At 44.1% G+C, this 15652-nt stretch overlaps 1 protein-coding gene across 1 annotated transcript in view; it reads right to left on the reverse strand.

The window, feature by feature from the left end:
* The window catches only part of SYNDIG1 (synapse differentiation inducing 1), a 51463-nt gene that overhangs the window by 21847 nt on the left and 13964 nt on the right, over positions 1-15652 (reverse strand). The window contains exon 3 of the mRNA XM_058802682.1: positions 11221-11358. Within this exon, the coding sequence (XP_058658665.1) occupies positions 11221-11358 (138 nt within the window). The remainder of the gene's footprint in view (positions 1-11220; positions 11359-15652) is intronic.

Consider the following 15652-nt stretch of genomic DNA (forward strand, 5'->3'; position numbering starts at 1 on the left):
TCAGTGCATCCCTCCAGGTGTCCAGAGTTGCTGAGAACCCCATCAGGGGACTCAGAGACCCTGGCATGCTGCCCAGAGCACCTGGAGATTTGATTTTGACCCCTGGAGCAAGTTGCCAGCTTTGTATGAGGATGAGAGAGTCACACAGGTTTGAAAGGTGTAATAACAAAATAATCACAGGGTGAAAATGTGGATTTTAGGATTTTGGGTATGGGGGTAATGGGGACAAGATGGAGGAGTCAGGGCGTGTCCAGCCTTCCTTCTTCTTCTTCTTCTTGTTCTCCATTTTCTGCAGTGATGTTGGCACTTTGGGATTGGTTTAGAGTAGAAGTGCACTGTCTAACACAGGTGATAGGCTTTGGGAATTAAGTGCAAATATGTTATACATAGTTTGTAGTATAAAAAGGCCACACCACCTCAGGGGTGGTCAGAGTGCCTGTGGCTGCCCTGCAGAGCGGACCTTGGCTGAGCAGAAAGAAAATTTTATAGATAAGAATTAATAAACAACCTCAAGACTGAAAAGTGAAGAGTCCAGACTCGTTCCTCAGTTGCGTGGGCCGAAGCAGAGACATCCAGAGCATCTTGGGGCAGCAATTATCAACAGCAACCCGAGATCAGGGGATCCATGTGGAGGGGGAGCATCTGTCCCAGTCCCTTCTGCTCCAGAGGGAAGGATTAGCCCATGCCCTGAGCTGCTGAGGCCCCAGTGAGAGCATTGCTGGGAGCGGAGCAGGCAGATGCCATGGGAGATGGATTGGGTTTCCACGTGCGGCCCTGAGGATAACGATTTCCTGTGGGTTCTCACAATGTTAGAGAACACAGGTGCCATAAAACAAGATGAAAAAGGAGCTGTCCAGCAGTGTAGGTGATGGTGTTTGCTCATGCAGAGCTGCACTGCCAGCTCTGACAGAACACACAGGGTTTCCAGTCAACAGAGACGTCACAACAGCAGTAATGAATGTGCAAGGAGGCAGAGAGGCAGGCTGGCTTGTGTGTGAGTGCAGCTCCTGAGCAGTCACTGGTGTGTGTCTCTCAGCCTTTTCCTAGCGGCTTCAGGGTCAGAGGATGCCAAGTTCTGTAAAAGAATGTGATAACAGACCCTTTCTCTTCCACCAGTTTTGTTCTAAGGCCTGCCTTTCATGTTCTGAATTTCCAGCTGATCACCTCTTTTTCCTGCAGCTTTATTTGTTACCCTCCAACCTGATGTCCCCAGTCACAGATGTCACCCATCAGGGATGCTCTAGGTCTTTATTGTTCACAGTGACTCATGAAAGCCGTTAGCTTTGAAAAGTAGCCCACTGAATGCAAAAGGAAATCAGCAAAACAGCACATGACAAAGCAGTTGTGAGAAGTGATGTAAGCCTTTACTTGGTGCTAGGTGGCATTGAATTAATTCACATCCACTTCATGGGCTCTGCTTTCACACCAGGTGATGTACAAAAATGAGTAAAGAATCTTTTAGTATTCCCCATTCTTTAAGAGGACACTGTGTCTGTCTCTAACACAGTTTCCCCATTTACCATTCTGAATAAGAACACAGTGGTGACAGACAGATGGACAAGATGAACTTAAAAGTCCTTGCCATGTGCAGTGTCTATGATTTTGTGAGTCATTTCAGTCAGAAAAAGAGGTAATGAAACATTTGAATGGGGCTAGAAAGACATGACATCATGGCTGTCTTTGCTCTCTTTGGAATTAGTAGTAAATTAAATTAACCTCAGCCATTTATCATTAACAAAAAACCCCTTTAATGTGCTTCCCAATAAATAGATGCCCCTCTCTCTTAAATCAATTCACCAGAGAAAAGTGAGAGGCTTTCTCCTGCACATGCAAAGCAGAACAATGTGGTCCTTGAACCACTTATAGATCTTCCATCATGAAAAACAAATAAGCAGCAGCCCCACCACAGCTACATCCAAACACCAACTAAAATACTTAACTGCAGCCTTTAGCAGCAGTTCTTGTTCTGGCTGCTTAACTGAGCATCTTTTCCATCTGGGCTGGCAGAAATGCCCTGGTGAGATTCCCTGGGCACAGCTGTTTATGCCTTTCAGAGCACTGCTGTGTCTGGCTGGGTTTAAAGTCAGGATTTTCCCTGAGACATCCTAACTCACAGTGACACAGTTTTACAGGATTCACCAAAGGGGCCTTGAGCTGATTAAAGGACTCCCTATGATTTGGGAGGGTTACACAGACAAGGTTCAAGCCCCCTCCCTGCAGGTCTCTCCTTTTTCCACTTTTGATTTTTCTCCTCTCTTTTCTCCTAAAAGAGACTACATGATGCTGCTATGCATGTGGTGAAAAGAATAAATAGAAAGCCACCTTGCCAGAATTTACAAGTGGTGGTATTTCTATATTTTACCATTGATCCTCAGGCTGCAACTTGCTAGGAAGAACAATCTTACTTGACACAATTAGGATCACAATATTTGAAGCTTTGGAACAAGGTTGATTGAGGAAAAATTGCTCAAGTTTCAACAGAACAAAGTCAGATTTGGTAAAAATAAGAGACAATGCTCTTGAGATTTAAATATGGATTTTGACTGTGGAGGGTACTGAATGTGCTGGGAAACAAGAAATTTGTGCTCTCAACTAGAGAGCACACTAAAAAGAGCCACTAAATGTCACAGGACAACATGGTCTGCACCACATTTAACAAAGTGAATCTTTCAAATATGTGTGACATCCTGAGGACACATCAGGAAAGGCCCAGGCGATGCTCAGGTCAGTCAAACTGAGGCTGGTTGAACACCTGAATCTTTAGCACAGATAATTTGGACAGTCTTGGGACCAGCACTTTGACAAGATCCCATGAGGTCACAGAAGTTCCTGCTTTTCAATGGCTTCTGTATAAAACAGGGCTCCTAATTAATTGCTTAATTAGTTGCAGCCTGTAGAAACCTGCTCAGAACAAAGCCATCTGTGCAACAAGGTCAAGGAATGAGGACACTTTTGGAACAATGACTGAGTGTGGTGTCTTGAATTAAATTCAGAAACGTCAGGCTGGGACAGTTACTATTTAAATTAGTACCAAGTCCCACGTGTCTCTGGAGCAAATCCCACTTCCAGGGTTCTCACACCTGGGAGGATTGGAGTGCCATTATCAGCCCAAGGACCACTGCCAGCTTCTGCAGCACATCCTTGTCAGAGCAAAGGGAAATGCTGGGAGAAGCCACTTGGTCTGGATCTGTGGAAAATGAATTCTCCACAATTCCTTCTGCAGATTGCTCATCAGATGAATGAGCCACAAAAAGTCCAAATGCAAGCCAGACAAGGCTCTCTGAACAAAACTGGGAAGAAAAATTGCCCTTCTTGCTCCCACCACCACATTTCTACCCTCCTGGTGGAGACAGGAGTTGTAAGTAAAGATCCCTCATGGTGGTACACCTCATAATTCTGGGACAGACAGAAACACCCACTGGCCACCATTGGGAATGGGGATTCCAGGTGATGTCTGGTTGGAATTGCACACTTTCTCCTGGACTTCATGATGGTAGCAGGATGAAGAAAGGGGTCAAGCAGAGACTGCCAAGCCCATCTTTCCCAGAGGATGCTCTAAGACATCTTCTCTTGCCCCTGGTCTTGCCCATCCTCTTGGAGGAAGTTGAGTCCTCCTGCAAACACGTGTGGGCTGGCAAGATCACCCTGACTCTTCCACACCACTCAGAAATAATGCAAGAAATGGCAAGAATGCTGCATGTGGAAATGTCATTGATAACTTCTTGTTCATCACAACCCATAATGAGTCTATTTAATACCAAATTGGCATGGGGGAAGGTTTTCCAACATGAAAAAGCTGATGTTTTTCCCACCCCAAGCAGATAAAATTGCAAACTGGTTTTATTACCAAGAGTAATACTTTCATTGCCAACATGACAAAAAAGGTCTTGATAGGTATATTTGAATGTTTTAAATGCAAACTGCACAGATGCAGGTAGATCCTAGTCCATTTCTTTTTAGCTGGTTCTTGTAGCTTGTCCCAAAATAAATATATAAAAAAACTTGATCTCTTTCCTACTGCTGGGAAGTCAATCAGTTCAATGAAGAATCACCATTGTCTGGGAGGCATCTTTGGGTGCCTAGCTCACTAGATTCAAATCTTCAGAGAGATACTCTGCAGCCTGTTTGAAAGAGATGTGTAGATTGAAATCAGAAGTGATCAATTTCCTCTGCTGTGCATTCAAACAAAGTAATAATTCAGAAGTCTTCACCAAAAGAGATGCTGAGAGATAGCAAGCTGTATATTCAAGATTAGAATATAGCCCTGAGTCTCTGGTACATGATGTTAATCTTTGATAAGAATATTAAAAAACTCTGTGTATGTTGCAGACTGATAAAATATTAACCTCAAGCCTCGAAAACACCCTTATCCATTTACTGCTGCCTACATTGAACTTCAAGTGAGAGGGGCCTCTTTTCACTGGTCTTGTTTTTTAGAGGGTGCTGCCACAGCAAGAGATGAAAGAAAGGGCTGATAAACAGCACCCAAAGAACTGCTCTAGATGAGGGTGCTGCTCTCCTTGCCACAGCAGACTTCAAAGCAGATCATTCACCACCTTGCATGTGAAGACCTTCAGCACATCACAAAGCATTTTGGTCTTCCTTGACAATGGAAACGGGCATAGGGATGGCCAGAAGGAAGGGACCATGTTCCATTCCCAGGAATGCAAAAAGGTCTCTTCTTTTTTTTTTCTCAAGCCTCTTTCAGCAGGGCAGACAATGGGAGGTGCAAAATTATGTGCCCTGTTTCTGCCCTCAGACTGTGAACATGCTCCTTCTGTTTCCTCTCCTGAAATATAATTCTTCCTGGAAAATCTACCTTTGGAGATGGAAAAAAATGGAAGTATTTAGCTAAGTGAGGATTACTAACAAAAGCCCCAAATCCATTTCCATAATCCTGCTAACAGCATCCCCGCTCGCTAAATTAAAAAAAAATGCAAAATACTAAAACCCCACTGCCTAAGACTAAAAAGTTCCTTAAACTTAGAATTGACTAAAAGTCAGGGAGACTGAACACTGATCAACTCCTGTGGGATATTTATTGCCCTACTGTTCTGATGACTCCACCAGAGAGGCTTCTGAGTGAATTTGTGAATACTACAGGCACTTCCAGCTTAGTGGCAGCTGTGGACTGGAACAATCCTCACATTCTCATAAAACTGTGACATAACAAGTCAATTGCAAGGCAACAAAAAGTAACAGCAGGATGAAGAGGGTGCCCTATTGGCATCAGGATATTTTATACCCTTGCAGTATGACTATATTGACAAGTCTCTGGGGCTGTATCTGGCTTAGCAAAATGTGTGAGGCATAAATAACTGGCAAAGAAAAATTCATGTACAATACTTGCTATCTTGCAGGATGCTCTTGAAAATAAAAAAAAAAAAGATCCCTCATCTCCTCAAATGCTTCAAGTTGGTCTCTCTCCTATCTCAAAACTTCCTTGTAATTAAACACCTGCATAATGAATTAAACTCTCCAGGGAATGTTATTTGCCAGCTACTTTTTCAATTATTTAAAATTAGCTTAAGGGCTAAAGCAATCAGGTCATTCATTAATTTAATTCCTTTTTGTAGCCATACTCCGTGACTTGGAAATGAAACTACAAGATCAAAAGGACAAAGACGAATGAAGAGGAAATTATACAAGACACTTACAAAGTTCCCTGGCCCATGACCTCAGCCAGGATGCACAGTCTCTGCTGGTCCACAACACACTCTAAATGGCCATTTTCTTGGCAGACAAACACTTCTCTGGAGACATCTTCCCAAAGGGAAGAGTTGGCAGGAGCAACGTCCCTGCACACGCAAAGCACTGGCTGGCAGCCAGCTCCCACTTGGACAGATGAGAACTGGAGATGCTGGGAATTCATCAGCCCCACTTCAGAGCAGCTCTCTTTGTCTGCAGATCTGCCTGGGGGAAGGAAGAGGGAAAGAGATCCTCTTCTACCCAATCCAGGGTGAAGCTTTCCTCTCTTCTCCCAAAGGACCAGAAGTTGCAAAAAACTTCTTGAATGCATTAAGCCACACCACAAGCTTTTTGCAGAGGCAAAGGATGTCACCCAAATGTCCCATGTCACCAGGGCCAGGGTCATATATTTCTGAGCTACTTTTCCAAGCACAGGAAAGCCAGCACTCTCTGATGGTGACATGTGTACCTGGCTCCTTCAGCAGGCAGCTTCTCTCTGTGTTGTGGCTGGGAAGAGAAGCCTTGCTATTTTATTCCCCTCTGCCTGGCAGATCTGTCACAGATTTGTGATGGGAGTAAGGGGAGGAGTGTCACAGCAGCCAGCTGTGACCTGAAAGAAGCCCATGGCCTGGTGGCCTCCCAGGGCCAGGGCTCTCATGTGAGTGCAGTGGCCACACCATCAGCACTGTGCCATCTCAGCAAGACAGCAGCACTGAGCTCCTCTAGGACAACTAGAGGAGTTCCTTTGCAGTTCCTTGTGAGGAGGAACTAATTTTAAACTATTTTCACTCATTCCTAGCACAAATGGATTTAATTGTTTTACACATCACCTTTTGCAGCAGCAAAACTGCAACAGTTCAGAAGGGTAAGAGGGCATCTGGGTGTGCCTGTACTCACATGCAGAGAGCTGGAGAAAGAGCTCAGGGATTTGCTTTCTGAGTGAGCAGCACAGAGAGCTCAAACCTTTGTGTGGCAGCCAGCAGATACTGGGCTGGGCAGCCCCAGAGTACACCCAATGCCATTTACCCAATCTCTATGCTCAAAGCAACAGCCCTGCTTAAGCAAAAGAATTGTGAGACTTGGTATCTGGTCCAGGACAGCAAAACAAAGGCCTTTTATTTCCATTTAAGCTCATCATCTTTAGACAGCTCTTTTGTTCAAGCATTACTTGGATCAAGAAATAATGCAGTGTGGAAAAATCTCTTGAAAATGCAAAAGCCTCCTGCCTGCTTTGCTAGCATTGCTTCAGCAATGCTGACCAGCATATCCTGCAAGTATAGATCTTGGCCTGTCACTGCCAAGGAAAGAAAAATACCACATTTTTTGTTCTTCTTTTGCCTTTTCTTCTTGATATAAGAGGTTGCTGCATCCCTTGTACAAACACACGCTCCTGGCTGTGTGTCAAGCTCTTTATAAGAGACCATATCCATTTTTTTATGGAGTAAAGTGGGACAGATAAGAAACAAAGCAGGGTGGATGGATAAGAGCAGGGCATCACCAGCCAGGCTGGTGGAGTGTGGCACATCATTCTGCTGTTCTGTCTCATTGTTTTCCCTGTTGATGCAGGGACTATGAGCCACCTTTCTAAGGAACAAACAGCAGATAGCACCTGGCTGTTATTTCTCTGTCCTCTTCTTTTGAAGTTGGATGTCAAAACCCTATGCCAGAAAAGCAAGGACCATGAAATCCATGTGTGCTGAGCACTGAAACTCTGGAAAAAGCTAGAATTCATATTATTTTCTACCTTCCAGTGGAAACATGAACATTCTTTCCTTCTCCCCAGTGACTACTGAAATATGTCAAAATACAGATATTTTCCTAAAGCCCTTGTCTCTGAAGAGTCGATGAAATGTAACCAAATATTTCAGAAGTTATCATGAAGAAAGACAAGCTATTCTTTTTTTTCTGCTCACATAGGCTTTGTTTCCCTGTGAAAACTGTAGAAAATCCTTTACCCAGTGAGACAAGGAGAGCAAATAATTACAAAGCTTTGCATCCCTGCATGCCCCTGCCAGGGAGGTAATTACAGCAGGGAGCCAGAGCAACACACAGGCAGGGATTGCTCCCCTGTGCTCCCAGGGCACTCTGCTGCCAGGGAGGGTGGGGTGGATATTTGAGAACCTTAACACATGGAGAAGTGTGCAGAGGGGTTTTTTCCAGGTGTGTGTCCAGGTCAGAGTTGGGTGGAGGTGTTGTGCACGCTCTTGTTTCTGCCTGCAAGGGAGCAGGCACAAAGTGAAGCTCATTCACAGCATCAAAGGCTCAGCTCTCTCATAACGAATCTCTGTTTACAGTAGGGAGGGAAATGTGTGACATGGTATTGCTCTCGTTCCTAAAAATAAAAGCAGGGAGGAAAAGAGGATTCATGCAAAAAAGACCTTTCAAGATTGTTACCACCACCCCCCAGCCCAAGCAAAAGCTTGACAGCCCCTGAGAAATCATCTGACAAGTTCAATGGTAAACTTGACATGACAAAAAAGATATATTTTTAAAGTTCTTTCTTTGATTTATGAGGCTTCACACTTACCTACAATCTACAAAGCTAAAAATATCTTTGGAAATAAAAACTGAGGAACCCTCAAGACTCCAGAGGGTGGTGATTTATGAAAAAATAAACATAATGAGGTGGGTTTTTGATCACACACTGCTTGTGGGGAAGAAGTTTTGGTGAAAGACATAATTTACTTTCCTCTTTCCAAAGGTTTCCTTGCAAAATGCACAAAAACTCCTTTGATTGAGCTCTTCAGCTATTGACTAATGAGGCAATCCAAACAATGGCAAACCTAAAAACTCACAAGCCTCATTGTGGAGAAGCAGATGTGAGAGAAGACAGGACACCTGCCTGAGAGTGGAGCTGAGAGGAGCACAGGACTGGGCAGCTACAGGAGGTGGGAACAGACTCTTGTGGGAAGGAAAACACAAATAAAACCAGAAGGAAATAACTGGACAAGTGGGCAGCACAGTGGTGGCCTCAAAGCTCTTTGTTTTTCTGAGGGAAGATGAAAAGCAGCAAGTCTCAGCTTTGCTTGGGATAAGATCACCAGGTGACATCCTGCTTGGAAAAGTGGATATCCCAGTGGGGAAAAAAAAAACATGTTGAGCTTTCATAAATTGCATTTCTGAATCCACTGCTCCTCCCTGCTGGCTCACCTGTGGATGCACACCTTCATTGCCACCACAGAGGCAGACCCTGCACAGCTGCATCCCTCAATACAGAGGCTCTGCAAGAAGCCCCAGGTCAGCAGCACACTGGCAAGAGCCTTGGTGGAGACAATAAATCCCACACAGAGAGCAGAAACACCACCTGCAGGAGCAACCTGGCTTTCATGGAGCACAAACCCCCCAAAATTCAATCATTCTGTTGGTGAGGAGCACCTCTGCTGTCTTACAGCATCCAACCTTGTGTCATTGTTTTGCAGTGTGACACAGGTGTAAACATCATAAATGTGCTGGCAGGTGATGCAAGAATAAACAGAGCACCTATGCCTGTGGAATGAGCTGTACTGCAGATGCACCTGCTGCAAACAGAGGCTTCATCTCCAAATGACCAGATTTTTAAAACAAAATTCGCTGCCAGTGCAGTATACTGCATCAAAAAAGCCATCCCCCATCTCTGAGTTTCCTACGTGCTATGATTTATTCCCAGATGGCCTTTTTGCTACAACTGCTCAGGAAACTTTGGGAAACACTGAATTTTCAGAAGCTCAAGCGACTGCAGAAAAAGAGGTTTGATCATGATCTTTAGCTATACCTCTGGCTTGTGATAAAGAAGGGGGAAAGCTGGACTATTGTTTTGAATTAACAAGTGATCTGAAATGTTATGAAGGAGTTTAAGTTGAATGAGCTATATAAACATGAATCACATATATGGTTTATGTGTCCAAGTATGAGTTGATATCACTGTCAATACCAGCTTAGCAAGGTGCAGGGTTTTGCTGGTTTGTACCAACTATCTCAGCAAGCTCTCAGCCACAGGAAGTTTGGACTTAATGATGGTTTCATTTTTCCCCCAGAAAATGCCAGTTTGTTGGATGTGGGGTTCTGCAGAAGACTCACTTTTTCCATGTGTTTTCCCAGGACTGTGATGGACCTGCTGAGTGGGAAGGCAGGGAGAGAAAGGAGCTCCCTGGGAGCTTGGGGAGAGGACAGAGAGATGTGATTTTGCTGGACTGGAACAAACTGGACTATTTTTCTACAAGAGATTTAAAAATTGCATTTAGGCAGCCACATTCAGCTGTTCTTCATCATTTTACTAAACCAAAAAACACCCAAGTTTTGGTTTTCAGATGCCAAAATCCTTCAGCATAGTACCAGCATTTTTCCCTGTATTCATGCTTTTCCCACCTTCTGTATTCTCCCATGGAAGACAGAGGTTCCTATGGACTCATGCTGGCTCCTGGGATCCTTCACAGCTGGATGGCCTGGCCTTTGCACACTGGTTCTCAGCACATTTAACTCCTCAGCCATATTGCTTTTTAGTATTAATCACATTGGGGGGTTTTGTATTTATTGGATCATGCTGTGCTTTCTTTGCTCAGATAAAACGATCTCACAAACAATCAAAACTCAAACAATCAAAACTTGTTATTTTCCACAGGACAAACACTAATTGTCTCAGAGGCTTCTCTGAGCAAAGACAGACTGTTCATTTGAAGTAAAAAAAAAATAGTTCTCTATCTCTTTTTGAGGTTTTTTGTTTTGATTTTGAAGAGTAGGATTCTTCAGATCTGAAGAGCCTTCTCTGGTTTGACAAATCAGCAGGGCTGGTAGATGTTTAGTGCAGGCAGATTAGAAAGACAGCTGAGAGGGTGAATGTGAAGGGTGCTGTGGAGCAGAGACTGTAGTTTGCAATAGGCACTAGAGAGAAATATAATCAAATGTTTCCTCGCAGTCGCTGATGAGGCTGCCAGTGTGACTCCTTCTCTGTCACCTCACATTATCTGCCCTGCTGGGAAACTCAGTAATTACACTGCAGACACTTATGGAGACATACTTGTCGAAACAAATGATGGGCACGAGGTGATTGCGAGTTAAGAAATGTTAAGACTGCCTCGTGAAGAAAAACCAAAACATAGTCACTTCTTTGGTAAAAAAAAAAAGATATTTGCATATTAAAATTTGAAAGGAAGAACTGACTGAGCAATTTTTTTCTGTGGGAAAGGAAATGGTTTCTGGAAAGCAAATTCACATCTGCAGAACAGAAATTATTTTTATAATCTTGGAAGGTTATTCTAGCTTATCAGCTTGGGACAAATAGATCTGTTTTCCCAATGGGAAAGCCAAGTGTTTGAGCTATCAAGGGTGTTTTCTGTACAAAAGCCAAGTCCACAGAGGATTCTTAGCTGGACATGTAACCTGACATGGACCCGACCAACTAAAAGCTAAAATAATTTGTAGACACCTCCCTCAGCAAAGTATCTCAAAAGGCAGCCACCACTACCACAGACACACGTCCAGGTGGGGAAGATGCCACCCCTTGAACCACCTTCCACTGCCCTAGAGAATGTCTGGCAGGAGATGGTTTAACTTTACCTCATGGGACAGGTAAAAGGCAGCAATTCCCAGTGGCCAGAAGCAGCAGAGCATGGAGAACACAGTGAGGCCAAGATGATCCCTTGGTGGCATCATCAGGAAGTTGTCTTCGCTCTCGGTGTCACTCGAGTAATCGCTCTGCAGAGGCAAAAGAGAGAAACACAGATGGGCTGGTTAATGACATTATTGCTCTTCCTCTGCCATCAGCCAGTTCCCTCATCATTTGACCATTTCTCCTCTTCTTCCTCACCCACTGTGTCACAGATTTTATCACTGTTGCATGAGCTTGAAAGCAAGAAAAGACAAATGTAAAGATATCACTGCAGGCAGCTGAAAAGGTAGCCCATTAAAGGAAGGGGCTCTCTAGTCAGATGAACCAGGGTGAATATTTCCTTTTAAAAATAAAGGAGGAGAGAGAGAGGGAGAAAATCCACAGTATTGCTGAAACCATTCCTTGAAATTGTGCACTCACCTGAACAGGGGAGATACAAAATCAAAAAATGCTTTTGATTTTTCAGGTTTTTGATTTTCAGGTTTTTGTGTGCTGGCATAGTATCTGTGGAGGCCACTTTTCTGAAATTTCAAATTGCCTTTTCTTTCACATAAAGATGAAATGGGGAAGAGATTTCACAGGTAACTTTGGCCATGTGCTCAATCACAAAATTATCAGTTATGCTGCTTCCCAAAGGCCAAGTTGACTCACCAATGAGTTACCAAGGGTGAGAAAATAATTCTAATCATAAAGTCCAGACCATGCAGACCAACTGTAAACCAGAAGGATGAAAAAAATGTTTAAAAATCCAGAAAGAAATCAACAGCAAAAGGTATCTCAACTCTTCCAAATAAACACTCCTTTCCCCAAGCAAACCTTCCTTCCCAGCATTCTCTCTTACAACAGGACACCGCATCCTGAGCTTACCAAGAATCTCCTCCATTCAGAGCTCCCCCTGACATTGGGATTATTGATAATTTGGCTACCTAGCTCTCTGTCTTCACTTATTCCCTAATCTGCAAGGTCTGCACCCCAACACTGAAGAAGCTTGATATTAGTCTTGTTGAGAAGTCAGAATTATATTCGTCAGTTAGGGTTCCCTTCCCTTCCCTTCCCTTCCCTTCCCTTCCCTTCCCTTCCCTTCCCTTCCCTTCCCTTCCCTTCCCTTCCCTTCCCTTCCCTTCCCTTCCCTTCCCTTCCCTTCCCTTCCCTTCCCTTCCCTTCCCTTCCCTTCCCTTCCCTTCCCTTCCCTTCCCTTCCCTTCCCTTCCCTGGCACCATTTCCTGAGTTTGTTGCAGAAATCAGGCATTGGAAGGCAGAATGCCACAGAAAACATCTACACAGGAAGGAACAAAGAAGGGAAGCCAACTCCATTTGTAAGGTGCATTTAAGATGCAGCTTCATCACAGTCTGTAAGTGATGAAGCAGATATAAGCCTGAGCAGATAATTTCTGATCAGAGGCAGCTCTTTCATTCTGTAGAAAAGCTGAAGTGACTGAAAGAAGAATAGAGGAAAGCAGACACAAGGTGCAGATTTTTTAACAGAGATGGTGATGAACCCTTTTCTGCAGTTGTAATGGATTTTCTATTAAAAAAAAAAAAAAAAAAAAAAAAACCAAAAAAACAAAACCTTTTCTTAAATCAAGGCTGGCTACCCCTAAAAGCTATGAGCTTTACCTCAACTGAGACATTACAATTGCTCTGCAGACAGCCTGCCAAGCACACTGGAGATGTCAGACAACAGGGTCTGCTCTGAGCTACAGGTGCCAGCAGCCTCTGATGGATATTCAGGAAGCAGCCCTTTTACTCTTTTCCTTCAAAGCAACCAATTCAGCAACATGCACACAATGCATACAAAACTAATTCCTTGTGTGGCCCTGTGGGATCTGCCTTCAAATCCAGATGGTCCAGTGGTCTGGTTTGACAAAGACCAACACAATCCAAGTTAATATGTGCTCTGTTTCCCTCCACACAATGCCTGCTCCAGTAATGTAGTTAAGCAGGATGGCCTGTTCTGACCAGCCCTCTGCATCCTTCTGCTCTCCTGCAAGTGTTCTGAGCTCACCTCCATGCAGCAGATGCTGAAGGCAGCAGCTGGATGAAGGCTCTTCTGTCAAAGGCTGTATGTAGTTTGTCATGCTCTGCCTCCACACACTCACTCATCCCTGAGCAGCAGGGGGATGATTATTTATTATCTTTATTTATTATTTACTATAGCAATTATCTTGCTGATAACTTCTTAAGAGGTGATGTCTCTAAAGCCTGCTATTTATTTAATTATGCCTATTTATTTCTCTATACAACTTTGACTTTTGCAGTTGATTGCCTTTCAGTTTTAAAGGCATTTAAAGGAGCCACAATCCCCTAACCCTGACCTGCTGCAGCTCCTCTTGTTTCCCCAACTCCCAGTGTAAAAATTGCCCTGTCAGTCAGGCAGCCAGCCTTCAGAATGGGCTCACAGAGGTCTCTCCTTGCTTGGAAAACTTTTCCCATGTAACTTGGCAACACCAAAACTCAACAGGCAAAACCCCTCTGGATGTAGTTGCCCAGGTCTATTCTTCCTCCTTGATCCCTGGACTCTGATCACCTCCCTTGTGATGTTTTCTGGACCCCCACAGCCAGGCTGCTCCTCAGGATCTGGCATCCAGCACGTTGCCACTGGAAGGGGATCACTGCAGACAGCGATTAACAACCTGCACTAAAACAAGCTGGGACAAGTGCTGTGACCCTTCATGATTGTCCCCTTTTTGCTTCTCAGCTGACACAGCAGTCCTCAAAGACGTGTGCCAAATATCCACCCTTTGCAAATGACAGCAAGCAGCTCATCCAGGGCTCCTGCCACTCACATCCCAGGCTGCATCCCAGAGACATGCCTGCAGAGCTTCAGCCTGGAAACTCAGGGAAGTGATGATGGGAAAGGGAATTGCTACCATTAACAAGATTCATAGGAGGGCACTTGGGCACTGCTGAAGGTGACTTCCCAGCCGTGCTCCCCTCATCTGGAGCTGGTTAATAGAGGTTAATATCCCTTGGCAGGGCTCAGTATCTCCAGACTTGAGTGGCTTCTCCTCAAGAAGAAGGAGAAAAATAAGTCAAATGCAAAGTGTAATCACTCTTGTAACCTGTTAACAAAGTGCCTTTGAAGGGGCTCAGAGATATAAAGTGTGTCCTGTGGGTAGGATGAGTCAGTGCTGTGACTGCATACCTGAGTGCCACTCCTCTTAGGAGCTCATGCCAGGGCACCACACCTCTGACAGCACACCTGTGCTCTTCTGAGCATATGCCATGGGACAAAACCACTGAAAATTACATTCCCATAATCTCAACACAGCCCTAGATGAGCTTGGGCAAGGTTTTTATGGCACTGTTTTCCTCCATTGCCCAGGTGCAGAACAGGAAAAATGCTGTACACCCAGTTCAGAGGAGAGCTGCGACAGCCAGTGAACTCATCAGTAAAACCAGGCTGCAAGGGCCTGTCTTTGGGTTGCAGAGCTCTCTGAAAAGGGAACTCTGCCATGCACAGCCCCCGAGGAGTGCTCATACATGCCTTCTGGATGCCTACAGCCAGGGGAGGCTGAGGACACAGCCCAGTGCAGGAACACAGGCTGGAAGCATTGACAGAAAGCATGTGTGATTTCATGGGGCTTGATGGGCATCAATTTCCTCAGGGTCTTCTCTTCATGCTGCAAAAAAATGTCTCAGGAAATGCTTGGGAATGGTAAGAAGAGTGGTTGGATGGAACAGGATCCAAATTCTATCTCTACAATTTCATGCTCAGGATGAGTTTTCACCACAGAATCCAGCAACTTCTAGTGGGAAAAAAAAGAAGAAATGTATACCTTGAAAGCACTGCATTTCTTTTCTTCTTTCAATCCCAGAACATTCTATTTAATTTGCTTTTAGAGATTGTTTCAGACATTGCTGGGAAAAAGTAAGAGGTTTTTAAGAGACAGCTCCAAGGTATTCTTTGATGTGATGTAGATGAATAATTTAATTTGCTGCCATGAATAGCTTGGGTTTCTCTAAATAAGCAATCTACCTAGTGGCTAGGAGGGAAACTAGCAGGAGTATAATATGACAAATGCTATTTTTGGATAAAAGATGGCACATGAACTCTAACAGGAGGGTATTTCATCTTGTAACTCATTTCATATTTCACAGCCGCCACATTTGACAAGTTGTCTGTCTATTAGTTGCAGTGTAAAGAACTCATAAGATATTTATAAATTTTACAGAGATACCTAAATAGGGAATCATTTGATTTCAGGGATGGGCATGGAAAAGAGAAGTTTAAATCCCTGACAGAATGTGCAGCCTTCTGTTTTCATGCCTGGAAACTGCTGGAGCAGAGCTGGGCTCTATATGCTAATGAGAGCTGTTTCTGAGAGGTTTTTCCCTTCAGACAATTACAATTTTCTTAGGGAGACTGAACAACACTCC

This window comes from Ammospiza caudacuta, chromosome 3 (genome assembly GCF_027887145.1).
Source record: "Ammospiza caudacuta isolate bAmmCau1 chromosome 3, bAmmCau1.pri, whole genome shotgun sequence".
NCBI classification, from domain to species: domain Eukaryota; kingdom Metazoa; phylum Chordata; class Aves; order Passeriformes; family Passerellidae; genus Ammospiza; species Ammospiza caudacuta.